The following is a 27,185-nucleotide window of genomic DNA, read 5'->3' as shown; positions in this document are numbered from 1 at the left end:
ATTAATGTTCTATTAGATATGAGGGTGCACAGTGGAATGCATACCTAACTAATATACAACTTTATTCTTAAGTTCAACAAAGGTTTCTGGCCTGGACTCTTTCAGTGGAGACACATTTCCCAAAATAACCACATACGGGGATGCTTCAGGGGGGTAGATTAATTACAAGCCCACCTTGGGATATCTTGTGTGATCCACGTTGCAAAGGTGGGGGTTGGGATAGCAACTGGGGGCCTGAAAACAATGAAGAAACTGATGGAGTATTATTTCACGAAAATTGAGGCTGGGAATTATCAAAGAGATGTTTCGGCCTCACTGCGTGCCCATGAGGGATCCACAATTGAATAGGAAGGCGTTAGCCAAACTGTTTCGTGAGAGTTTGGATTCAGCTACTGGTTCACTCACTCTGTTCAAGGGGATCATGTTAGGAGACAGTCTAGTTTCGATGGCTGTCAGCCTTAAATTAATTGAGTCCAGTTCATCCCACAAAACGGCATTAAGTTCTGCCTTAAAAACATCAGCCAAAGCATCCTGTGAAATTACTTCTCTTTGTGCAGGGGCGGCTCATCTGCTAAGGTGGGAGAGTGTCGCCCCACTGCCTTGCACCCTAAAAAAAAGAAAAAGGAAATAATAATACCGCAAAGTTGTTAATATTTTATTTTTCCATGCTGAGGCAGTTTTGCAGGGCAGGGTTGGGCTGGGCATCAAAGGGGGGAGGAACGGTGGCACTCTTTAAGTCCCCATGACTGTTTGGCCAACCTCATTCACCACTATCAGGCGCTCCGTGTCTAGAATAGGCTGCACAGGGAGCATGGGGGGTTTCCAAGTGACCACTGGAAGCCTGACAGTCGATGGGGTAAACCATGCCCTCACCGAAAAAGGCAGTGCTACGCTAGTTCAATGTCCTTCAACACAACCCCTACAGCAAGTGCCAAAAAATCAATTGTATAGATTTTAGGGGCCACAGAAGAGGATAATGATGTGGGATGGAGTAGCCTTTCTTTTCCCCATATTTCACATCACTTAACTACAGAAAGGACAAGTACCAGCCAAAGAAGCTATAAGCAGGAACCATACCTTGTCTCAATTCAGGAGAAGCAAAGGAGGTGGCCCAGATCAGTCGAAGCCAGTCAATGATGGGCGAAGATGGGTCAAGTATTTGCCTGGTTGCGTCCCATGACCACAGATCACCTCAGCGTTATATGGGTATTAAGCCCCTCCTTCACTTCTCCTGGGCAATGTGGATTGTAAGCAATGTAGTCCCACACAGCCTCTGATCCCACGCCATTTTTGGCAGCGTCCCGTACTCACGGGTCTCACGCGCTGTTATTTGGGCATCAAGCCCATCTGTGGCTTCTCCTGGGCGATGTGATTTGTGGGCAATGCAGGCCACACAGCCTCTGCTTCCAAGAATGTTGCGGCACCTACTGTCATGATGTTGGGAAAGCAAGGGCTCATTAAGAGCTTAGTGCCAGTGTCCTGTGCTTAAGCATGTAAATAGACACGCCACTCCAAAGAAGAGTTTGGTTTTGCACCAGTCTTGAACTGCTGCCACTGTTCTCTTTGGGTCCCTTGTAGTCAGGTGGATTGAAGTCCATGTTTTTTGGGGAGATCAAAAAGTAAACACTCTGAGTCATCTGTATACAGCAACAATTACAAATAATAGAGACCCTTCACCTAAGACAGTGATTGGAGGTATTGTTTAAGTCAAACTGGTGTCTTTGACTAGGGCAGTAGTCGGTGGCTTTACCTTTAAACCTGGGGGTTCCCCTTTCCTTCACCGTTAAACTCAGTGTTTTCCATATCACTTCCCTCTAGTCATGCATAGTGTCAGTAAACAAACACTCAACTCAGGCCTCTGCTCAGAACAGAGGCTGTGGAGGTCAGGTCTATCATGCCCTTGTGCACCGGTCAAAGCTGCTATGCTTCCATGGTCCTCCAGCCATGAGTGTCCTTCCGTCCGGCTTCTTCTGGTCCTGCTGTTCAAGTGTATCCGGCTCCATGGTCTCCAGTCTCTTCAGGTGGCCCTCTTCTGCATCGTTGTCTCCCATCCTCTTTCCTCAATACTCCAAATGTCCTGAGACACCCACTGTGTTCAATTCATTTATGTGTGACGCTGCAAGGGCACAGATGCAACACAGCTGACAGCAAAGTCTCAGCCTGCCTAGATCAGCCTCGAGTTGAACTTGAACCTGACTAGTGAGTTTATAGACAACAGTGGGTTCATTGCTCTGTTTCCAGGCCACTGGTGATAAATGCTTGCAGAGTGACAAGCCTGCAGGTCTTGACGAAAGCCAAGTCACCTATTTAAGGGTAATAACAGGTTGAAACAAGTAGATCACTTGCTCACGTTTGGGTTAAAGAAGTTTCCCCATTTATTTGAAACAAAACTGGTGCTCATGTGAAGCGCTCTCACACCTGATATCTTCGAGTCTAGTTTGTGCTACATAAAACTGTTAAAAAAAATCCTACCCTTTGGAGTCAGAATAACATTAGTCTTAGTTTCACCAAAAGATAGTCTTATTTTCCACTTCATTTACCATTGCACCATCATGCATACCGACTGCCCACATTGGGGCCATGCATCCAAAGATCTCCTGTCCTGCAGAAGGAGTCGTAGCCCACACCAAAAACGTTGTTTATGGTGCAAAGAGGTACTCTATGATGAAGTATGCCACTTAAGGGTATGTGAGGGTTTTTGTCCTAAACATAAGATTGCTTCTAGAGTCCTAGAGACATATTTCTATGATCCTAGTAGGCATCACTGTGTCACTTAGATAATTAGACGGTAAGTACTTTGTGTGTTGTATGGTGCCACATTTATGCCTGGCACAAGCACTAGCTGGTGATAGTGGGTATGAATGACTCCTGTGCATTCCCTAACCCTTGGGTTAAACGTTCCAGGGGCCAACCCTACCCACATCATTTTCAAGATGGCAAAAGTGTTCATCCGCACTACATTTGGGATCTGAGGGCTAGGGGTGCGTGTGGGAAATATACTATGATATTCTTAATGTTCTCTCGTATAACACTAAATCAAATGTGAAACACCCCAAAAAACGCAGAGGCCAAAGACTTGTAAGACAATGGCAGGGCTCTAGAACAATCAGACAGTGGCTATATAAGAATTGTCTTGGCCTCCTGTTCCCTTCCTTTCAAGTGCACCCAAGTGTTATATGTAATAGGCCGGCACAGAGGTCTGGTACGACAAAACAGGGTCCTTCAGGAACCAGACAGTGGATAGTATTGCCTTGGCATTCTATTCACTCCCTTTCAAGTTATATGTGTGGCTCTGTAGGCCTGTCAAGCAGGATTAGATACCATGCTGCCAAAAGTAGGCCCACCGTCACACCCTACATGTTCTACAGAACTCAGAGGAGTCATCTCTGCCATTCAGTTCAGCCTATTGGCTGGTCCTAGGTGGTATTTATCATCTATCCACACGTATTGAAAGGCTAATCACTGGTTGGGAGCAGGCAGACAACTATGTTAAATAGACTCCTAACAGTTCAGGCATGTAAAGGGTAGCTTTCTAAAATGTACCCTTTCTTTTTATTGACAAAAAAATCTAAATTCACTACTGCATGTGATTTTTATAAATTCTTGTAGTTAGTTGTTGATTTTTTTTTCTAGCTAGTCTGATTCCAGAGATACTGTATCAGTATTTTAATCTGCACTTTGGATCTCTGTATGGGAGAGCCAACCGTCCAACAATGAAAATAGCTTTTGGGTGTTAGTCACCGTAAGGACATTTAAATTTAAATTTCTACGTGTTCAACTTTTAAATACCATTCAAACTGCCTTGTGGGCTACAATATTTAAAAGGGAGATTTTCACCTGTCAAAAAGGGTATATTTTGATGGCCGAAATGCTACAGTCATGCTAGAATGATAGGCCTAAAGCAATGTTTGCACTGCCTCCGTAGTGGGCAGCACAATGGGTGCTGAAGTCCACTAGTAGCATTTAACTCCCACGCCATGTGTAAAGATTGTTCTATATACAAGGGACTTAGATGCAATGTAAATATACCTGTTCGGAATATCCCAAATCAATGAGGTTAAACAGGGGGGCACAACGGCGTTACTAAAGGTTAGCAGGGGTAATGTGCAGAGAGTTATAAAGGCAGTTAAAGTATAGAGTGCAGAACAAGGCATAACATCTTGGGTGACTATACAGAAAACAGAGATGCCCTAGAAACGTCCTTTACGCTGGCTGTGCTGGGGAATTAGCTGTGGCATGCTGCAGTTCATTTGTTGTTGTTGTTGACTTTGCTCAACAAATGCCCAAAGTTGTCCTGATGCTGTAGGGACATGGAGAGGGAATAGTCGGCAGGAAGAATTAGCTGACAAAAAAAAGAGAAAGGTAGAGGGTGAGCTTATCTCTCAAACAGGCATGGCCCATTTTATTGATCACTTTCTGGACACCATATAAAGAGCTTTGAAGATTAATATTAATACACTTTCCCACTCTTTAACCCCACATCTTGCTCCTATTTTTCATTAGTGCATACAAATACATGTTATATTTAAAACAATTACATTTTATTGTTTTAAATATTTTAATGCCATTCATACTAAAATATTCAAATTAGTACCTGAAGTTTTAGTATTGTTCCCCATACCTTGATAGTTTATACATCCTTCATATAATTACTTTGTTATTTTACGTTATAAATTGATATGTTTTAGAAATATTTTTTTTAAATGTAACGGCATTAATTCTCTAGAATTAAAATTAAGATATGAGTATTAATAAACAGCCCCTCTTTTTCTCTCACCACAATTATTACCCAATCAGTATTATGACTTATTATCAAAATGTATTTTAACTTAATGGAGGGGTAATCGCCCAAACCTCCTTTTTCTCAAATACAAGAATATAAATAATACTTCCATAAATGTTGTTTTAAAAGGGTAAACCACCACAAAACCCCCTTTTATTAGTCCCATGTTCTTTACTTTATTTAATAACAATTAGTCTTTGTATGTCAACCACCTTTATACAGTATATATTACCATAATTTTTAAAAATGTATTTAACTAAAACATACTTACTTAAAATGATTACCTATACTTTCCATTCTGTGTAGTAAAGGCATGCATGGTCAAGGAAATACATGGCAGCGGCATGTGTATGGTAAAGGCTGTGTGGTAAAAGCATCGTGTGGAAAGAACTGTGTGGTAAATGCTGTTTCCCTAAATAGAGCCCATGGACATCATTTGGAGGTTTCCAGGGGTCGCAGCTGTGAACTCTAGCTTAGTCCTTGCTCCTCAAAGCACTCCCTTTGCGACTCCCGGCCTTCGAGAAGGCAATGTTTGCCTCCTAGTTAATAGGCCCCTGTGTGTGCTACATAAATACATCACACATTGCTTTAAGTTAAATGACAGACTTTGTCCCAAACTACACAGGGTTAAGCACATGCTAATTTAGTGACTATTTGTGGTTCACCCTGCAAGGGATTGTGGCTGTTCCTTGACAAGGGCTCACACCCCAGTCAACAGAAATTAACATTAGAAAAATGTGGGCTTCAATGGGATAAGTTGCACATATATGCATGTGGGTGTCCAGCAGGATATTCTGCCCCTAAGAGGTTAAACCTCTGGGGGCAGATTTACAACTTCTGGCGCATCTCTGCAAATCAGCAGGGATGCACCAGAACAGATGCGTCACGTAACCCCCCGCTTGCCCCACCACGGATGCGTTGCATTTACTAGGCGGCGCACCATGGTGCATGGCGGGGCAGATGCGTGACACTTCTTGTGGCATACGGGCGTTGCATTGCTTGAATCACTTCACGAGCCTACGCAACTCCTGCACTACACAGGGGCCACCCATACTTAACGTAGTGCGTCACATGCCGGCTTCAAGCAGGCATAAGGATTTGACACAGCAACGTCGTATAAATGACTCAGTGAAATCTTGCAGATTTTACTGCATCAGTTTTACGGGGCTTTCCTGCGAGGGAATGCCCACCCTGCGACAGAACGCCCACATGAAACCTGATGCAGTTTTCATGTGGTGCAGGGCTTTACAACGTGAGGCCTCTGCCTAGATGCATCACGTTGAAAGTAAGTTGCAACATGGCGCATGGTTTACGACGCCGCTGCATCACAAAAGTGATGCAACGGCATCGTAAAAATGTTGCAAGGGACTTGTAAATCTGTCCATCAGTTTGTCAGTCCCAGGGTGGGGAGTATGGATCTCAGTTCAAGTTAAATGATTTTAATTTCTGTGCATAGTGCTCATCATTGTGAAACCAAATCATTAACTAGGCAGGGAAGCAGAAGCAATTTCACTCCTCTAGGTGTTAGGAGCCTATCAGGGTGACACGTCAAGGGCATGGACCAGTGGTTTCCCCATCACGAGGTGCATGAATTAGTGTTCTGTGTATGTTTGGAATTCATTTGCTAGTTAATATTATATATAATATATTGTTAACAATTTCAGATGCTGCACTACGTGAGGAGTGTGCGCTTTAACACCAGCTCTGGAGAGGACATTTTCTTTGATGAAAATGGCGATGTGCCAGCGGTGTTTGATTTTATAAACATCCAGATATCCTCCGAAGGCTCCATGAGGCTGGTGAAGGTGGTGACCTGTGACTCCAGTGCCCCTGAAGGAAGGCAGATCAGGATAGAGGAAGATGCCATGATGTGGAACACAGGAGACAACCAGGTGAGAGTCTTTTGGGGATTACACTGTGGGTAGGGACTGGTAGTACTACCTGATGCAAGGACCAGATAGATGCAACATGTGATCATCCAGGCTCCAACTTGGACAAATTCACACAATTTGAAAAACAAATCCAGCAGTCAAGACTTCTCCTCCATCCCTCCTAAAGTGTGGAATGTCCCACCACTACACATAGATGACTCCTCCTACCTTTTTGAGTTCCACAAATAGCTGAAGACCTGACTTTTCGAGTAGTCCCACAAGGCCCGCGATGTGCCAAGACTTATACCTGCTCAGTTCCTAGACACTGTCCCGGCTGCAAGTATAGTCTACAAATCTGCATAACATTACATAACATAACATGACATAGTAACGCATAGTATAGCATAGCATAGCTTAATATAGCATAGCATAACATAATCTAGCATACAATAACATAACACAACATAATACAACATGACATAACATAACTAACTTCTCAAGTAAATGTTCCTTTATACGGATTATGAAAAAATAATTGGTTTTATTTCTACATTGGGTGTTCTTATGGTCTGTTCAGCTTGGAGAGACTGATCTTCACACTCGCTACATGTGCCATTTGCCTGGAGTTTAGAAATGATTTGTTTATCATATTTTGAGTGCTGAGTGTCATTTAAAATGTTGCTGTTTGCCCTAGTTATTGCGCTGGAAATGTGCCCTTCCTGCATAAACACTATGCTTACCGAAACACAGACAAACTTTCTCTGTGGTCCAAAAGTGTCTGTGTGGTGCATAGCAGCACGAAGAGCACTAGCGGCTGCGAGAGAGCAGAATAGTTCCACATCTTTTGTGTTATGGTGCTGTTTTGCTCTTTCCTCTTCATGCAATGAAGCACATCAACTTTACTTCCTGCGCTTCGGTGTGTCATTTATTTATAAATCTGGACCACTCTCTTCTCTAGTTAAAATTCACAACAGATATGTTTTTATTAGCCTTACGTTAACTTTGCTGTGCCTCTTTTCTATATGCAAAAGAAGCACATCAATGTATAGAGTTGATCTCCCAAGAGGGCTGATCTCTGCAGACATTGCTAGGCATGGGGCATGTCCCAATGAGCTCCGGTATTAAGCAAACGAGGGATTCTAATGAAAACATAGCAAGAAGACCAGCAGCCATATCAGTTGTACTTCCCATAATCTGGAACATTGGCACAAACGAGAAATTAATATCTTTCCCTTAATGAAGAGGAAGAGAAACCTGAACAACGTAAATCCTCTCTCACTTGCAAATGCTCGTCCCACCCTCACCAGATGGAATAAAGGATGTCCATGATGTGACTAATCTCTACTTCCATGCTATGAGAACTTAGCATTAGACAATCTAGCTCCCCTACAACTGAAAAGAGTCACCTCTAAAGTATCAAACCCCTGGTATCTTGGCAGGCTACATCAAGACAGAAGATCACTTCGAGCAATTGCACGACAATGGGGAGCTGCATCATCCTCCGACCACCTCAAACTACTAAAAGCATGAGAAACTCTTATTACGGAAAGATTAGATGATCTAAAGCTGACTTCATTAGCAAATAAGTGGACCAGGACAAGAACTGTCCCAAAAGATTGTTCAAAATAATTAATTCTCAATCTTAGGTCGTCGCCCACTCCCCCCAAGTCGATACAGAAACACTATGCAATTGCAAGGAATTTGCCTCCTTTTTCACAACCAATACAAAGAACATAAAGATTGAGCTTCTTAACGATCAATTATCCCATACTGACCCACACATGCCCATCTCATTGCCCTCCCTGATGACCTCGCTTTCTTAGTGGTGTGGTGTGGCTCACTTGTTAGAGGCGGCAGACCCGGGAGCAGAAGTCGGCCCGGACCAGGGTTCAATTCCCGACGCGGCAGGGTCGTGGACTTGGGTCAGCGGACTCGATAATTCTCTCTTCGGTGCTTACTCTAATCAGGGATTCCACTCTGCATCAATTCCGGGGATGCCTGGCTCCACCTTGGGGACTCCCAGCAGGGACCATCCCACAGGGAAAGCCAGGACGGGTTCCCCAGAGTTATACAGCGCCAGGAAACCTACGGACGGATAGCAGTGCGCTTTACAAGCTCAAATACATACATACATACATACATACATTATCCTGCAAAGCATGACCTCAAAAATAATGCCAACTGGGTCACCTTCAACCGCTACAGCGAAGAAAATATCCTAAAAACGCTGCATGTCTCTGAACCCCTCCAATCACTTTATTGACCCTCTCCCAGAAACCCACCTAAAAGAGTTCATCCCAATGTTAGTGCCTCTATGGACTAGATCATAAACACTTCCCTTCTCCAAGGAGCCATCCCAGATATCCTCCAAACTGGACAGGTTTCCACCATCCTGAAGAAACCTTTGACGAACCCGTCTAACTTGAATAACTATTGCCCTATATCCAACATGCCTACCCTGCCAAACTATTAGAAAAATGTGTTCACAAGCAGCTTAGCAACCACATGGACCATTTCAACTTGCTCAATCAATTCCAATCTGTTTTTCAGACAGAGCACTGTACCAAATCAGCCATCACCCACATTACACATGACACATTACAAATATTGGACAAAAAAGCTTGTTTGCTAATCCTGCTCGACCAATCTTCAGCCTTTGATACCATCAAACACAAAAACCTACTAGACCTCCTGAAACACAGAATGGGACTATCTGGTACAGTCCTAAATTGGATCACTTCCTTCCTCCAAAACAGAATACAAAGAATTAATATCAACCAATCTTTATCCAAGCCCACTCCTGTCACTTTAGGAGTATCCCAGGGTTCTTCCTTCAATCTGACACTCGTCAATTTGTTTATGGAACCACTCACCGAGCTTCTCAACTTCTCAAATGTCCAATATCCCATGTACACAGACAACACAACTCTACATTAAGGTCCACTCACTTGAAAACATCAAGTCCCTCAACTCAATGCTACAGAAAACACAGACATGGTTGACCAAAAAAACACTTAAAGCTAAACACCCCCAAAACAGTATTCCTCCTAATAGCCCCCCCCAGGCAAACAACCATCGTCCACGAGTGGATGAAGTACGTAACTGCACTCGACGGCCAACCCCGAATTATAGACTCTGTAAAATCATGAGGAATAACTTTGGATAATAAGCTTAATATGCAAAATCACATCAGCGCAGCAACAAAAGGAGCAAATTCTAAGATGAATACCCTGAGAAGATTTAAACCCTCCATACCCGCAAATGACTTTAAACAGGCAGTTCAGACTCCTGTAATTCCCATAGTGGACTACGGGAGCATAGCTCCCTGCAGCCTTCCCAGATCTATGACAGCCCCCTTAGAGAATCAATGAACTCAGCCGCTGGACTCATCACAGGCCCCAAAAGAAACTTTCACATCTCCCCTGACTGTCGTGCCCTGAACTGGCTACCTCTTGAAGCTAGAATCCAATTGAACATTTCCTGCATGGTACACAAGGCACTGCACCATAAAACCCCAAGATATCCAGCTGAGAAATTGGTACTATCCGGTGGTATCAGAACAACAATGAGTTCTGATACCTTCTACTGAAACCACAACAATGTTCCAAGAAGAAAACATACAACCGGACCTTCTCAGGAATGGCACCCAAGATATGGAATGCCCTGCCTCCTGACACGAGACTGAACTCCTTTATCACATCTCTTAAAAAAGAAGTGAAAGAGATCGGTTTGGCCAAATTCACTTGAACTATTTTTTTATCCATGTATATATGTGCTTTTCTAAACTAGCTACCATTTCTTTATTTATCTAGCTTGCAGTAGTATTATGCGTGTCCCTACCAACTGTATTTGCCCTGTAAAGCACTCTGATAATGGTGTTACAGGCTAGACACCATGTGTGGGGGCAGTGTAAAAAAAACATGAACTGAGTGTCACTCATTTAAGACGCATATCTAGGGCCTAGATTATTGTAAATTGTAAATTGATAAATTGATACTTGTAAATTGTAAATAGATTATTCAGATGGAGGTGATGAAAATCATAATTAGAATCCACTGAAATGGATTCGGGATGTAGCTCAAATGTGTCTTCAACTCCTTGGAGAGAAGAAGCGGTAAGACCTTACAATCATCTATGGAAAATGTTATACCTGGCATCATTGAACAGTATAATGATACGGTCAAGCGCACTCGAATGTAATCCTAGTTTTCAATCCTTCTGATAAAAGTTGCTGGTGCTGATGAGTTAATCCTTCTGAGAGAAAGGATGTGTCAATGATGAGTAGCGCTGTCCTTCACAATGGAGGGGCATCTCCCACTCAAACTCAGATAAAGCATTTAATCAAGTTCACAAATGTTTCTAATGTTTCAAATAATTGGTCATTCAAATCATATTTCATTCATCTTTTGTTCCCAAAAATGTATTTTCTTGTCATAATGGAAAAGATGCAATGTTGACACAATAGCCGTTGGGTAACTGGTTACCCTAGGCATTTTGGGCCACGGCCCTTCATCAGGGGGAAAATATTTGTAATTTTTTGGAAAGAAACGATCAGTCAGTCGCCGCACATGATCTTCAATCAGTACAATCACTGTGCCAAATATGCTGGGCCAATTATGATCTCTGCGCCCTGCTGGGCAACTTTTGAGCTCTGGCAACAGACCCCTGGGAGCAGAAGAGAAGACCCCCACTCCCGAGGGCCCCCTCGTGAGACACTGGAGATGGTATCACAGTAGCCAGACCCCCCAGTTGCCATAGGGGCTGTGGCATCTTGAAGGCGATGGAGGACTGACCCTTGGCGAGGGAGCACACTGTTGGGATATGGCTAGAGATGAATAACAGATGAGGGATGACTGCTGGGCCTTGAGGCGTCCTAGAAGCCTCAGCCTTGACTAGCTGTCTGGCCCTGATCTCTGCTGCTGAGTTGCATCCTGCTGGGCATCTGTCATGAACTTGAGACAGATTCTTGGGCACAGAAGAGAATGCCCCCCTTCCTCAGGGGCCTGTTGTGAGATACCTGCACCAGGATGACTGCACTGATTTTCCAGGCAACGTAGCAGAGGAATGGGATACATACTTCCCCCAGATGTCAAGGGGCTACAGGCCGCCTGCTTTAATCTCTATGACGGCAGGGGACGAATACAGGAAAGCCCCTGGACTCTGATCCTGGGGCATGACGACACAACTGTGAAGGTAAGAGAGCACAGTAACACTACCACTGAACCCTTTCCTAAACAACGGGCGGTGGAGCTTACCATAGGTGTGCCAGCACCGGGAGTACCACTTTCAAACCAGGGAAGCTGCAAAAGGTTCCAACGCCAAAGGGCGAGCCTCATTAGGAGTGTCCCACATGTTACTCTCCTTCCTGTACTGTGGGGATACCTCCTCTACTTGGTCAGAGTGCGACTCTACATAACAGCACTGTGTCCAACATCATGACACAGCGTTAATGTCCTCCAGACAGCTTCTCTTCACAGAGGTGCTTAAGCAACCACACACCATGGCTATAAAAAATGAAGTCCCTCGGTGAGCGGCCCCCTGCACCCTCAATGGCTCCTACTCCAGGAGTGACCATGGCCCGCATACTCCAGGAAATCCCCTCAGTCAGCAGAAGACTGGAAGGGATGGACCCCAACATATCTAAGCTGGCAGACAATGCCAAATCAATCCAATCGGACATAGAGGGGTTCCATGCTTAAGTCGAGGGGCTGGACCAGAGGCTGATGAATGTTAAGGATCACCTGAATGCAGTCCGTGATAGGGAGCTCGGCAACAAACTTGTCGATCTGGAGGTCCGCAGCCGCTGGGACAACATCTGCTTTTTTGGATTCCTGAGTACATTGAGGGCCGTAATGCCAGCATATTCCTAAAGAACTCTCTCCCAAATTTCATTGGGGCCGCGTTCGACACCCCTCTGGAAATAGAGCATGCTCATTGTATAAGTCCGTATAAGTCCTCTACACAAGGACTCTAACACATACCCGTGCCCACTCATTGTCTGCTTTTGCGCAATGAACAGACAAAGCAAATTAAGGCCAGAGAAGGCACACAAGGGTCATTCACCCATGCTAGCCACAGCATTCGGATGGCTGCGGAGTTCTTTAAAGAGACTAACGAGCGCTACTAAGGCCTTCCTCTCCCTCAGGTCCAGGGTTCATCAGCTAAACATCAAGTACATATTTTGTTAACCTGTAGGGCTTTGCATAACCAAGGACGGCAACTCCGTCGATTTTATGATCAAGAGGTCGTGCACTGGTTCTTGCATGCCATAGGGCAGCAAATAGTAGAAGTCCAATGTGGTGACCCTGAACTTTCCCATCCACCCAGACTCTCTCAGTTGCCGGATGGCAAGAGACAGACCAATGATGGGACTTGGCACCGAGGAAGGCACCAGGACAGAATAAAACACACCGATGACGGTAAAGTCTCAGCCCTCCAAACTTCAGCCACTTTCATATCTGACCAGCAGAGAGACAACTCCTGTTTCCCCCTTAAGCCCATAACGGAGGCTGAACAGGAGCAGAGGGGGTATGGAGGGGATGGTCCAGGCTGATGGCCCCCTCATTAAGCCAGACATGGGCCTATAGGACCAGAGGGACGCCAATCGGATGGCGGGCAGTTGAATATATTCTACACTGTATTACCTGTTACAGTGCTATACAAATTCAAATCTACATATGTTGTATGCACCATTTATTGGTGTCATTTGTATTGCTCCAATAACGTTACCTGTTCTATTATCTGTCTGATAGGCGAAACCAGTTGTAATACCTGCACATACACCTGCCCTCTCCTCACAGCCCCCTCCTGTGTCCTCACAGTGCCATCGGCTTTACTTCGGTACTGACTAGGTGACCATCTTATATGTATGGGCTCTTTAAATGCTCCTAGCGAGGGATCCAGTTGGGACAGGACAGGGCCACTGGACAAGGACAATGCAGCAAACATGGCTCTGATAGAGGATGTGATGCAGGATAATGGCTTGGTGGACCATTGTCGTCTGAGCCACCCCACAGGTACAGACTACACCTCTGCCTCCCCGACTCACGGCACACTTACTCAGATGGATTACTTCCTCATTTCCAAAAGGGTGGTGCAGCTCACACAGGAATCCCAAATCCAGGAAGCAGCCCACTCTGATCACCTCCCGTCCTCCTCGCCCTGGAACTGGGACTGGCCAGTCCTGGTCGCCAGCCCTGGTTGATGAACACCCAGTGATATAGAACCCCTACCGGCAAATCTCACTAGCAGACAGATATCAATTAATACCGCAACGATAACCATGGATCCATTGAATCTAGTAGGACCTTATGGGCTGCCGCAAAGGCTACTCTATGTGGCCAACTTATTCAGGATGCAGCACAAGCTATCAAGGAAAACACAGCTAAGCAAAAAACGCTCGAAGCTGACATTAGGACATACACTCCCTTATATTACATGCATTCTTTTCCACAACACCACAAACCACTTGAGTTGGCCAAGATTGATCTAAATACAAGGCAGAGTACGCCTTGCAGAGGATGAAGAGAGAAATTATAAGCACGTGTAAAAGGCGCGGAGGCTGCTAGCAGCACAACTCTGTCAGCGTGAACCGGCCATGGCTATATCAGCCATGAAGTTGGCATCTGGCGAGACCCTCACCCAACCCCAGGACATTGCAAACAAATCTGCTTCATTTTACATGGCCCTATATACCCCAGACACACGGGGACCTTTTTGCTATCCCTCTTCAGCTGCACAGCCATATCCGTTGCTAATGAATCAAATAAACCAATTTTATTTCTCTATTCTTCATTTGATCCACATTATTTACTCAATCACTTTTCACGTTTCACCTTTTCATCAATTTTTTGTACTCATTCCCATATTCAATTTCAAGATGTTCATAAACAGGAGATGTTTCTGCATGTCACAACTTTTTTTAAAATTCACCTAATGCATTTCGGGATATTTCCCTTCATCGGGGGTATCTATAAAAGAATTCTTAAACACACCATCAGCCTAGATATTATATAGCTATTTGCACTGCACTCTTCACTCTGTATCTGTTCTTTCCCCAGGCTCCCAGTTCCTTCTGCAGCGAGAGCTGCCTCCCTGGGTTCAGACAGTCTGCAAGGAAAGGATGGCCTGTCTGCTGCTTTGACTGTGTTTCCTGCTCTGCTGGTGAGATTTCAAATGAGACAGGTGAGTATCCTGTGAGTCTGATGAACATACACCACTAGTGCCCGTAGTGGGACATGGCCCTGTATGGAAAAGCACACAACCAAGGACTGCATATCTTTTGCTGTCATGACTCAAGCACGTCCAGTGCGGTAACATTACTGTCTGTCAGACTGTCTGTCTGTCTGTCTGTCTGTCTGTCCATCTGCCTTAACTGTGGAATTATTTACAGATTCCTTGGAAAACATTTTTAAATTGTCCTCTTCTCCTGGAGCTCTTCCCCCTTACTCCAGGGGGTTCAGTGACTACAGTACCTGTTTTGGAGTCAGTGGATTAAATGATTAAATACTCATGAAACAGCACCCTGTTTTTTGTCCCATCACTCGAATAGTATACGGAGTGCCATGAATGTCATATACTCAGGACAATAGACCAAAGAACTGATAAGAAAGCTTAGCTTGGCACAGAGTAAGGCATGAGCAAAGTAACCCCTGGATTAGGGTCTCAACCATTCAGAGGGCCCCTGATAGAGCCAGCTGTGTTCTACAGAGTCTTACCCCTGTGACCTTGAACAATTCTTAAACATATTTTTTAAGTACAGTTTATTTTTAATGTGGGTGATGTGTGTAAGATTTCACATCAACAACGACGACACAATCAAAATCATGAACACCTTCCACTCCGGATCTCTGTCAGACCCATGCCCACACCACATCTTCAACAAAGCTAGCGCCACCATCGCACCCCATATCTGCAAGGCCATCAACGTCTCCTTTGAGACCGCGACCTTCCCAGAGAGCTGGAAGCACGCCAAGATCAACGCCTTACTGAAGAAACCCAAGGCGGGTCCGAGGGACCTCAAGAACTTCCGGCCAATCTCCCTGCTTCCGTTCCCAGAGAAGGTCATCGAGAAGATCGTCAACAGACAGCTGACCTGCTACCTCGAGGTGAACAACATCCTAGACCTATCCCAGTCTGGGTTCCACAGCAACCACAGTACTGAGACTGCCCGCATTGCCGCCTCTGATGACATCAGGGCCCTGCTGGACAACGGCAAAACCACAGCCCTCATCCTCTTGGACCTATCAGCTGCCTAGGACACTGTGTGCCACCGCACCCTTCACACATGCCTCCACGATGCAGGAATCCAAGACAAGGCTCTGGAATGGACCACCTCCTTTCTCTCTGGAAGAACCCAGAGCGTCCTCCTCCCCCCTTTCTGTAACGAAGCCTCTGAGATCATAAGCGGTGTATCCCAAGGATCCTCCCTCAGCCCGACACTGTTCAATGTCTACAGGGCACCGCTCGCCCACGTCGCCCGACTGCAGGACCTCAACATCATTTCCTTCACCAAAGACACCCAGCTGATCCTCTCCCTCACGAAGGACCCCTCACCGCCAAAACCAAACTGCAGGAAGGAATGAAAACCATCGCCGAGTGGATGAAGATCAGCCGTCTGAAGCTGAACTCAGTCAAGACAGAAGTCCTCATCCTCTGCTCCACCCTCTCAGCCTGGGATGACTCCTGGTGGCCGCCGCACTGGGAGCAGCACCAACACCACCGACCATGCATGAAACCTGGGGTTTATCCTCGACTCAAGACTCTCCATGACCAACCAAGTCAACGCCATCTCGTCCTCCTGCTTCAACACCCTCCGCATGCTCCAGAAGATCTACAGGTGGATCCCCACCGACACAAGAAGAATGGTCACCCAGACCCTCGTCATACATACATACATTCGATTAAACATTGTTACATAGTACATTTTAGGTAGCAAAATAGTGCCCCATGAACTTGGAGGGGCTGAGGATGTCTCGTATTCCTAAATTTGGGTAAGAGTTGTCCTCACGACACGTCGCCTAAATGGTTCCCCTCCGGACCGCATCTTCTAAATAAAGAAAGTTTTCTTTCCTGCTGATTTTCTAACTCACATTGAGTAAAAAAATCTCTCCTTCAGCTAGATTCTTTTACCTGACACTTCGGGTTGCTTCAGGTCTACTATTACATCAGGAGGGTGGACCTAGCTCATACCTCTACCTCCCCCATTTTGTTTTTGGACTCCCTTTTACCTTGTGAACCCCCTGAGCACGAGCTTCACAAAGAAGAAAAAGGGGCAGGATACAGACACCCTGATCCCCTAGACCTGCTGAGGGGGTCCCACAGGGACCCCCAGGGCCAAAGAAAGCTTTTTTTTTTAAATCAAACCGGCTGAATTTGCGCTTGGTGCGAGATTCCAAATGACATTTTTTTTAAAAACAAGGCCCAGGATCCCTCGCTTCATTATTTTTAAGCCCCCGGGTGGGCCAGGTCCTGGGGGAAATGCAAAAAATTTATAGCAAGGGCCTGTGGGGGCCCCTGCAGCCCCGGGGATGGCCACCTCTCTGGGGCTTTTTAAAATATTTGCGGGGGCACACAGCCCCCCTGACCTCCGGGGACCACGACCTTCCTGGGGCTCTCCTGTTTTATTAAAAAAGGTATGTGTGGGGGGCTCCAGCCCCCCCACATGCCCCAGGGACCACCACTTCCCCGGGGATTTGCCAATAAAAATGCAGGGGCACGCAGCCCCGTGTAGCCCCGGGTTCCACCACCTCCCCGGGGCTCTCAATTGTTAAATTAAAGAACCTGTGTGGGGGACTCGAGCCCCCTCACACGCCCCGGGTACCGCCACCTCCCCATGGCACTTACATGCTTACTGGAGGTACCTGGTGGGGTAGTTGGGCCTTAGGGACCCTCAGGATTCGCCGTGAATTAATCTCCCAACTTAAAACGCGCACGGGTACTTTTGCCAACTTGTCACTTCACGCACCACTCCATCCATTCACCACTGTGCAAACGGGCCCTCTGGAGTGTGTTAAGAAGAAGGATTAATTCCCCTTGAATCCTGAGGGTCTGGAGGCAAGGCACTTCCCAAGCCCCTGTCATCCAAACCCAGACAGCCAATCCACAACCCCAGCAGAGGCCTACTTGATGGCTGAGCAAGAAAATACCTACTTTCTAAAAGTGGTATTTTCAAACACAATGAAAAATCACCTTCACTAAAAGATGCATCTTTAGATTCTGTGTTCAGGCATACGAAATATTATTTTTCTACCTTGTTCCCAGGGCCAGTGATGTTTATAAGATGTTATAAACAAACGCCCCATTCTGTACTATGGGGAACAGATAGCACTAAAATAGTGAAAAACAAAATTGGCAGTTATTCACTATCAGAACATGTCACACATATCAGTACATGTCCTACCTTTCACATACACTGCACCCTGGCCACAGGGGTACCATGGGCCTACCTTAGAGGTACTGATATGTAACAAAAGAGAAGGTTAGGGCATGGCAAGTGGGTACACTTGCCAGGTCAACATGGTAGGATTGTACTGCACACAGGCACCACAATGGCAGGCCTGAGACCTTGCTGCAAAGCTGCTTGTGTGGGTGGCACAATCCGTGCTGCAGCCCACTAGCCGCATTTGATTTTAAGGCCCTGGCACACTCAGTGCACTTTACTCTGGAATGACAAGTAAATCAAATATGCCAATCATGGAAAGACCAATCCATAATACAGCTTACAACAGGAGCACTTGCACTTTAACACTGCTCAGCAGTTAGAAAGTGTGCAGGGATACTAAGTCAGCAAAAAACGAGTAAAAACCAGGAGGTTAGAAAAGAAATGCTCAGGGGAAACACGCCAGAAGATGCCAAATCTAACACGAGGTTCGATTTTTTTCAGAAGAGATAAAATCGAGGCCCACTTCCAAATGGAGGGAAAAACACCTTCTGTGAACATTGAGGTTAAACTTGGGCCAAGGATCTAAGGAGCTTGTTTGAATATCACAGGAGGGAAAGGATCATAGGGAGAGCTCAATTTTGTTTTTAAAATATGAATAGTTATCTCATCCACAGTTACTTCTCTGAATTCTGAAAAGATGGGAGTATTCGGGCATTGTGGCCTTATATCATAAGTATCAGATTTTATCCTATTATCAAAAGTGGCATAGATTTGCTCCACTTTGCTTTGAAAGTGGAGCGCTAATGAATTACACAAGTCCTGAGAGTAATCATTCCCTTTTCTTTCAGGGAGTGTGGGCAGTTTGGTCACCATTCAAAGAGCTCTTTGGAGGAATGTTCAGCCTCCTTGAATATGTTTAGAGAAATACGTTTTTTTTCTGACAAGATCAGTTTTTTATAATCAGCTAATAGGATCTTGTACTTGGCAAGTTCATTATAGTTTGTTCTCCAACATCTCTCCTGTCTTCTACACTCCTGTTTTTTAGATTTAAGGGAGTCCAAAAGGTAGGGGGATGACAGGTTTATCCTAATGCTCAAGATTTTTATAAGGGGAGCTATATCATTGGTTGGTCAGTTGATGTGAGTCATTGATTTCAATGAATATAGATGTGTTCTGACTTTTGAGGTACTTTTGAATGTTGTGAGCAAGAGAGCTGGAGATTGAGACGGTTGTTAGCCTGCTGTTTCCAATTGCGGTATGATGTAGCTGACAAATTGGACAGACTAGGCTGGTCCTTGAATAAGTTGTCAAGCTCAAAGATAATGGCATAATGATCAGGGCAGGTCAGTGATAGAATCTCCTTGATCTTGAGTGAGTCGTAGTTAGTGAAAATTCCATCCAAGATATGACTGGCCTGATGTGTGGGGCCCATGACTCTTGAGCTTAGACCTGCCAATGTCATAGTGTCAAGTAGGGAAAAGGTATCTGGATCAGTGATAGCACTCAATATGACAACAATGTTCTCCGGGGCATAGGTTTCAAGACGTGTACGGGAATGCAGAAATCAGTGTTTGATGCCTGATTGGCCCAAGTGTCTGTTATGAAGAGCATGCCTAGGCCCTGAGAATCTATTAAATCAGCAATGTCCAATTTATGTTTGGGCAGGGATCGTGCATTGATAAGTGCCCCACGAGTTATTTGCCCAGGCTACAAAAGTAAGAAAAAAAAATCAGTTTTAGCTACCGCTAAGTTAGTTTTAGCTACCGCTAAGTAATAACTTTCCAAATTCTCATGAGGTCACCAATTTTTATGGAAAATAATATACAAGTTTAACAATGAATTATGGGAACCTAGCTGGGGGGAGAGATTGTAGGGGCTGTTTTGTAGTTTAGTATTTGCCGAGTTACCACAACCGCGTGGATGCACAGACTAGCGCTCGTTGTTGTTCTGAGGCGTTTGGCACGTTGCAAGCGCCATTATACTCCGGCTCATGCACTTGAAAATGCGCATTTCCTAAATATTCATTTATTGCCCATACCCTGTTTGTTAAATAAAGGATTGAGGGGCATATTATCAAGGGATTTATCTCTGCTTTTTTGGCTTTAAAAGCCAAGAAAGCGTAGAAAACATTATCTCCTTATCAGCAACAGGGTGCTAACACGCAAATTCGCATGTTAGCACCCTTTTTCTCTATGCTTCCCCTTACATCTCTAATGAGATGCAAAGGGGGCGTTCCAGAGAAAAATAATAGGAGAAATGTTGTTAAGCGACATTTCTCCTATTATCAAGGAGTTCGCTAACCCTCTTAGTGATAAAAAAGCAGCACTTACCGCGGTTAGCGCTGCTTTTTTTACACCTGGTATTTTCCTGACTTAGCCATGATATCCTATGGAAGGTGGATATCATGGCTAAGTTTGTGAGCCCCTATCATCAAGCTGACGCCAAACTTCGAGAGATAATCGTTGGTTTTCCAGCGATAATCTCTCATTTGGCAGTTAGCGCGAGGATTTTTATCACTTCTGAGATAAACCTTGCTAATAGCAAGTTATCTCTGTGATAATTTCCAGCGATGCTTAGCGTTAAACAATTTGTTGCTAAGCATCGTTAGCGATGAATTTCGCTAATCGTTGGTAATATGCCCCTTAGAGAGGCTCAGAAAGTTATTTACAATATTGGACAGTGGGTATTGAACCCTGCGCCTGCTTGTGAAACTGATTTCACCTTATAATTGGGGAGAATATTTCATTAAATCAAGCATTGAGAAATATATATACATATGTATGTATTTTTTGTATGTGTTTTTGGCAATCGTTCTTTCAGGGTTATGGAGGCAATGTGAATTGTGTTTGTGTAGACCTGTGTTTGCTTGTGCTAACATGTTAACGTCAAACTCTTGCAAGTTCCAATACTTGTTATTTATTACGGATGATGATTGCGTTGTATGAAGTTTTGTCCAGTAAACTGGCTGGTGCTACATTGCTTCAGTGGAATTCAGTTATTAGAGCCATGTGATGGGTCATTCCAAACTGTTCTTTATTAGGCATTGCCTAAACTGAGCAGACACTGCCTCGTAATAGACCTATTATTACCTCAACGGGGGCCCTAGAAGAAACCCTTTAATCACCATTGGTTGGATTCAATGTCAGTCTCATTATGGTTGCTTCTTATTCGTCAGCTTCTGTAGTCTTCCTTCCTCTTCGTATGTTTGTCCCTTCCCTGGAACAAGACTTGTGTTGTTCAGCTACTCATTTTTCAGGCGCTACTTGTATCTTTTGTTATCACACTTTACAAAAGTGTGTGCGTTTTTCAGCTACCTCCCGTGCATGCTTCATCGCCTCTGTTTACCTCCTCCCTGCTTCTTATGCCTACTCTACGTCCATTGTCCATGTGCTTGCCCCAGCTCCTTGCCTAAACCTCCATTGTCTATGTGCTTTCCTCATGCACCTCCCAACCTCTGTTGCCTGTGTGCTTGACCCAGCCCCCACAGCCTCCTCTCTGAGCAGGTGTGCTTGACCCCGCCCCCATGGCCTCCTCTCTGAGCAGGTGTGCCTGACCCCGCCCCCACAGCCTCCTCTCTGAGCAGGTGTGCCTGACCCCGCCCCCATAGCCTCCTCTCTGAGCAGGTGTGCTTGACCCAGCCCCCATAGCCTCCTCTCTGAGCAGGTGTGCTTGACCCAGCCCCCACAGCCTCCTCTCTGAGCAGGTGTGCTTGACCCAGCCCCATAGCCTCTTCTCTGAGCAGGTGTGCTTGACCCAGCCCCCATAGCCTCCTCTCTGAGCAGGTGTGCTTGACCCAGCCCCCACAGCCTCCTCTCTGAGCAGGTGTACTTGACCCAGCCCCATAGCCTCCTCTCTGAGCAGGTGTGCTTGACCCAGCCCCCACAGCCTCCTCTCTGAGCAGGTGTGCTTGACCCAGCCCCATAGCCTCTTCTCTGAGCAGGTGTGCTTGACCCAGCCCCCATAGCCTCCTCTCTGAGCAGGTGTGCTTGACCCAGCCCCCACAGACTCCTCTCTGAGCAGGTGTGCTTGACCCAGCCCCCACAGCCTCCTCTCTGAGCAGGTGTAATTGACCCAGCCCCATAGCCTCCTCTCTGAGCAGGTGTGCTTGACCCAGCCCCCACAGCCTCCTCTCTGAGCAGGTGTGCTTGACCCAGCCCCATAGCCTCTTCTCTGAGCAGGTGTGCTTGACCCAGCCCCCATAGCCTCCTCTCTGAGCAGGTGTGCTTGACCCAGCCCCCATAGCCTCCTCTCTGAGCAGGTGTGCTTGACCCAGCCCCATAGCCTCTTCTCTGAGCAGGTGTGCTTGACCCAGCCCCCATAGCCTCTTCTCTGAGCAGGTGTGCTTGACCCAGCCCCCATAGCCTCCTCTCTGAGCAGGTGTGCTTGATCCAGCCCCCATAGCCTCCTCTCTGAGCAGGTGTGCTTGATCCAGCCCCCACAGCCTCCTCTCTGTCGTTAAGTAAGCAGGTCCCAGCCCCTCCCAACCACCCTCTGTTGTCTATCTGCTTGCTGCCAACTCCTCCTTCCCACCCTCCCTTGTCTGTGTGCTTGACCCCTGACCCTTCTGTCTAGCCAACATTTCAGAATAGTATGACCTATGTTATGTTATGTTGGATTATATTAGTAGAGCGCCAATCACCAAAGGGCTCTAGGTCCTTGCAGCGTGGACCAGGACCCTAAACATCATCTGACAAATATATTGCTTTTACAAAATACCGCCCTGCCCTTCCATTCCTTCCAAAACATTGTTCCGCTCTTGGAGTTAACCTGAGTTTGGAGTTGCTACCAGGAGCATCAGGCCTACCTCTACTCACAGACGACTGTCAAGTCTTCACCTGAAGTCCTGTCCTTGACAATCCAAGCCCTGGAATCTTTGCCTTACAACATGTACAGTAAGACATAGTTCATAATACATACTTGCCAAAATGAACAAGCATTGCCAAAGCTAATAGGTCTCAACTAGTAGACCAACTGGCTTTGCCAATCCTCTTTGGCAATGCTGTGTCGCATCAAGGCTGCTCTGCAGCATGGCTAGAAAGAAAACGTTTGATTATGGGCCTTATATATACTGTTTTTGATTCACACCTGTTTTTAAAAAAGATGAATGCATCTTTAAAATTGTGTAGGTGTTTCTTATGTTTTTATTTACCTGGCCGAGATGGATTATTACATGAAAAAAGCACAAAACACTGTTTTATACACAGCACAAACATGCTCAAGCAAATAAAAAAGATTGCCAGGTTATGGGAGTCAGATGGGAGTTGGGTGGGAGGGAGGGACAAGTAACATGTTGGGAGGGAGGAGAATCAACCCAAAAGAAAGAGAATTAACATGGACCACAGAGGGCATAACTACTGTCAAGGGTCGCATCACCAGTTCTTGAGGGGGGAGAGAAGCTTATTAGCGAGTGAGAGGACCATGGAGGGGCCGGAAAAAAGCTTACAGGGGAGAAAGGTGGAATCCACAATCACTTTCAAGTAGTACTAAAACAAAAAGGGAAACAGTAGCCTCCTAAAAACAAGGAGTGAAACTGCACCAATCAAAGAGATGGTAAAGAGGCTATTCACCATGGGAGGAACAAAGAGAAGATTGACAAATAGGAACACAAAAAAGAAGCAGCCAAAGAGTTTGATAGCTAAGTCAATTAATGGTAAGCAGTGGTTGAGCTGCAACCCTCAGTCTGTTCTTGTTAACTTCAAAATATATGTTTCATAACTGGATAGCTTGCATTGTCTGATAGTTTCAACCTAGGAGTACGAAAATCGCTTCCTGAAAGCAAACAGGAGGTTTGAGTCACTATGTCAAGAAGCATTCTGAATGCAATAAGCAATACCATGAATTCTGGACTGTCTTCAAACTAAGAAGCTTTGGGCCATATGTATCATGCAAATTCGCATTCGCAAAGGCTGAAATTCGCAGAATTTTGGCCTTTGCGAATGCAAATTTGCTAAATGGGATGTATGAAGGAAAATCCGGTGCAAAATAAGGAATCGCAAATTTTGAGATTCCTTAAATGCAATGTATGAAGTTTTAAAAATATGCAAATTGTCCCTAAGGAATCGCAAATTACCACGGTAATTTGCGAATTTCTTGAAAAATGCCCGTTTTAGCATTTTTCAAAGTGCCGTGTGACGCACAAACATGCCCTTAGATCATGTATGTGCACCACATGTGCACCCATGCTTATTTCAGGGGTGCAACAGGGTGTCCTTTGGACACCCCTGCATTCTTGAAATTATTCTCAATTTGCGATTAGCAAATTGCGAATTGCAAATTGCGAATAAATTCCCATTCCTTCCAATGGGCCTCCTGGCCCATAGAAATGAATGGGAAAGTATTCCTTAATTGCGAATTCGCAATTTGCGAATTCGCAATTAAGGAATATCAAGAAATCACAAAAAAAATTTATTTTCTTGATACATACAAATTTGCGATTCTGAAATAGCGATTTCTTAAAAATCGCTACTACAGAATCGCAAATTAGTACCTTGATACATATGGCCGTTTGTTTAGCCTAGAGAAGATGTGCAGGGAAAGGTATGAGGGAAACCTGGGTATATCAATTCATCACAGCAGAGCATCTTGTGAGAATTGTTAGGTGTGATAAGTTTGTATTAATTAGGAATATTTTTCACATTCACCTTTCCAATGCATTTCAGTCCTAACACGTTAATTTTTATTGTGGTAATTACTTTTTTATTTTTTTATAGACTGAGATAACATATGATATTGATTTGTAGATATATCTTGTTGTACTCAATGACTCTCAGTTTGGCAGGAACCGTTTTACATAAAATCACCCTAATAGTGTCCCTTGTTGGTCTGTGAATCTCCAGTCTGTACCTTGTTCTTACAGTAGCTTTCATTAGGGAGGCTAATGAGACATCCTTCTTTATCATCCAAGAGGCAACTAAGGGGGGTTTCTTTGGGTCACAAAAGCTGCAGTTTCTCCCTAAGATCCATTTAAAACTTCCTAAGTACAGAGGTTTTACTTATTAATCAACTCTCTTCTTTTTTTCAGAGTCCCGTGACTGCTGGCCTTGTCCTGAAGACCACTGGCCCAATGAAGAGCGAACCCGATGTGATCTCACAACTCTCCAGTTCCTCTCCCTGGAGGAGCCTTTGGGAATCACACGTTCATGCCTCACCATCCTCCTCTTTCTAATCACTCTTCTTGTTCTCTGCGTCTTCAAGAAGTACCAGGACACGCCAATTGTCAAAGCAAACAATCGAGGTCTCAGCTACGTGCTTCTCATCGCCCTCATGCTCTGCTGCCTCTGTCCCTTCACCTTCATTGGCCATCCCATGAGGGCCACCTGCATGATCCGACAAAACTCATTTGGAATTATCTTTTCCATCAGCATTTCCACCATTCTGGCCAAGACCATCACTGTGATTATAGCGTTCAATTCCCGCGACCCCACCAGCCGCTCTTCAAGGTGGCTTGGGACCAGAATGCCCAGTGCAGTGGTCCTTCTGTGTTCATTTGCTCCAGTCCTGATTTGCACAGTCTGGCTGCTCCTTGATCCTCCGTTCCCTGTAAAGATCCAGATACGAGACATCACCATCATCCAGTGTGACGAGGGCTCCGTTCTCCTCTTCTATCTGATGTTGGGATATCTGGGCTTGTTGGCAACTGTCAGCTTTGTGGTTGCATTTTATGCCCGTAATCTGCCTCAGAGTTTCAACGAGGCCAAGTTCCTCACCTTCAGTATACTTGTGTTTCTGGCCGTCTGGATATCTTTCATACCAGCGTATCTCAGCACCAATGGAAAATATTTGGTGGCCGTCGAGGTCTTTGCCATCTTGTCATCGAGTGCAGGACTATTGTGTTGTATCTTCATTCCTAAATGTTACATCATTCTTTGGAGGCCGGACATGAATACAAAACAGTACTTAATGCAAAGGGCTATTTCTAAATGAAAAACAAGTTTGCAAATAATGTATAAAATATTCGATGTGTACAACCTCTCTTCTAGGCATGACTGCAGCAGTTGAGACCAACATGGCAAATCGGTCTGGTGGCTTAGTGGATTAATGCTGTTAGGAATGGCCCCTTCTGCAGGGTCACCCCCAAACTTTGTGCCTATTCCTTCCCTTTGTTGCTAAATTCATATGTGTTGGCTGTACGACTCTGTGCACGTTACTTCTCTTCTAAACAGTGCTAAATTGCTTGAACTCTCTTCTTACTTAGTAACATTGGCTTATCCACATATGCATATTTAATCTACCTCCAAGTCCCTAGTAATATACATTGCCTGTGCCCAGGGCATTTAAATGACATGTTGCTAGTGGGCCTGCAGCACTGCTTGTGCCCCCCACTTACGTAGCCTTTTAAGCATGTCTCAGGCCTGCCACTGCAGAGCCTTTGTGTGCAGTTTTAAACTTCCATGTAGACCGTACAAGTTAAATATCTTAGCAAACATAATAAGATGATAAGCGGTGCACCAAAACTTTTCAGGCACTCTCCCCCTGTCACCAGATCTGGGTTGAATCCATCATTTTCGCTACCCCAGTTCAGACCCAGCCATATTCAAATCCGTCTTTCCCCTGTGCCTCATGAGAACAGTGAAGGCCGAACTGCCAAGCCAGGTCTTCAATGGACTGGAAACAAGCATCCTGGGACCATTTTCGGGGTAACACCACTCAACAGCCAGGCTAGCTTGAATCCAATGGCAAAGTAAGCAAGTGTTTGCTAAGTTAAACCTCTTGCCAGGCCAAATCTTCCTTTTTGATACATATAAGTCACCCCTCTTGAAGGTCCTGGAAAGCCCAGAGGGCAGGGTTCAATGTATTTAGAAATCTGTACATGTACGCTATAGTTTTACATATCATGGCAGTGAAAAACATTGGGATACCTTATTACATGTTATAAGTTCAATTTCCAAGTGGGGCTATATACCTGGCTCATGTTTGTTATCTCTGGAATCCTAATTTAAAATCCTAACTTATGGTGACATTGTACTTTCAATTACAAGTCTGAAAATGCCACTTTTAGATAGTTAGCATGTTGTTGCCTTAGCCCTTTGATATATGTAGCCTGTCTCTCATCACATGACTCGGTTTAGTTGGCAGCTGGGCGCTGTGCATTCCTCTCAGACAGACACACACAATGGGAGCTTAGGTGTGACTGAGTTGGCCATTCTGA

At 45.1% G+C, this 27,185-nt stretch overlaps 1 protein-coding gene across 1 annotated transcript; it reads left to right on the top strand.

Annotated features, from left to right (window-relative positions):
* The first annotated feature begins 811 nt into the window (after positions 1–811).
* Positions 812–25,960, top strand: LOC144752156 (vomeronasal type-2 receptor 116-like). The gene is made up of 4 exons (XM_078640084.1): positions 812–856; positions 6,448–6,675; positions 14,715–14,838; positions 25,059–25,960. Exons 1-4 carry the CDS (start codon positions 812–814, stop codon positions 25,958–25,960), a joined length of 1,299 nt encoding a protein of 432 aa, XP_078496210.1.
* Positions 25,961–27,185: the final 1,225 nt, after the last annotated feature.

This window comes from Lissotriton helveticus, chromosome 4_2 (assembly GCF_964261635.1).
Source record: "Lissotriton helveticus chromosome 4_2, aLisHel1.1, whole genome shotgun sequence".
Classification (NCBI taxonomy): Eukaryota; Metazoa; Chordata; class Amphibia; order Caudata; family Salamandridae; genus Lissotriton; species Lissotriton helveticus.
Note: the sequence above shows the minus strand (reverse complement) of the source record. Positions and strands in the feature narration are given on the sequence as shown.

What these genes read in the sequence shown, in the direction of transcription:
- LOC144752156 (XM_078640084.1), top strand. Translation starts at nt 812, where the DNA reads ATGGGGGGTTTCCAAGTGACCACTGGAAGCCTGACAGTCGATGGG. An exon ending in GGAACACAGGAGACAACCAG is followed by an intron (nt 6,676 to 14,714) that starts GTGAGAGTCTTT and finishes TTCTTTCCCCAG; the next exon opens with GCTCCCAGTTCCTTCTGCAG. An exon ending in TGAGATTTCAAATGAGACAG is followed by an intron (nt 14,839 to 25,058) that starts GTGAGTATCCTG and finishes TCTTTTTTTCAG; the next exon opens with AGTCCCGTGACTGCTGGCCT.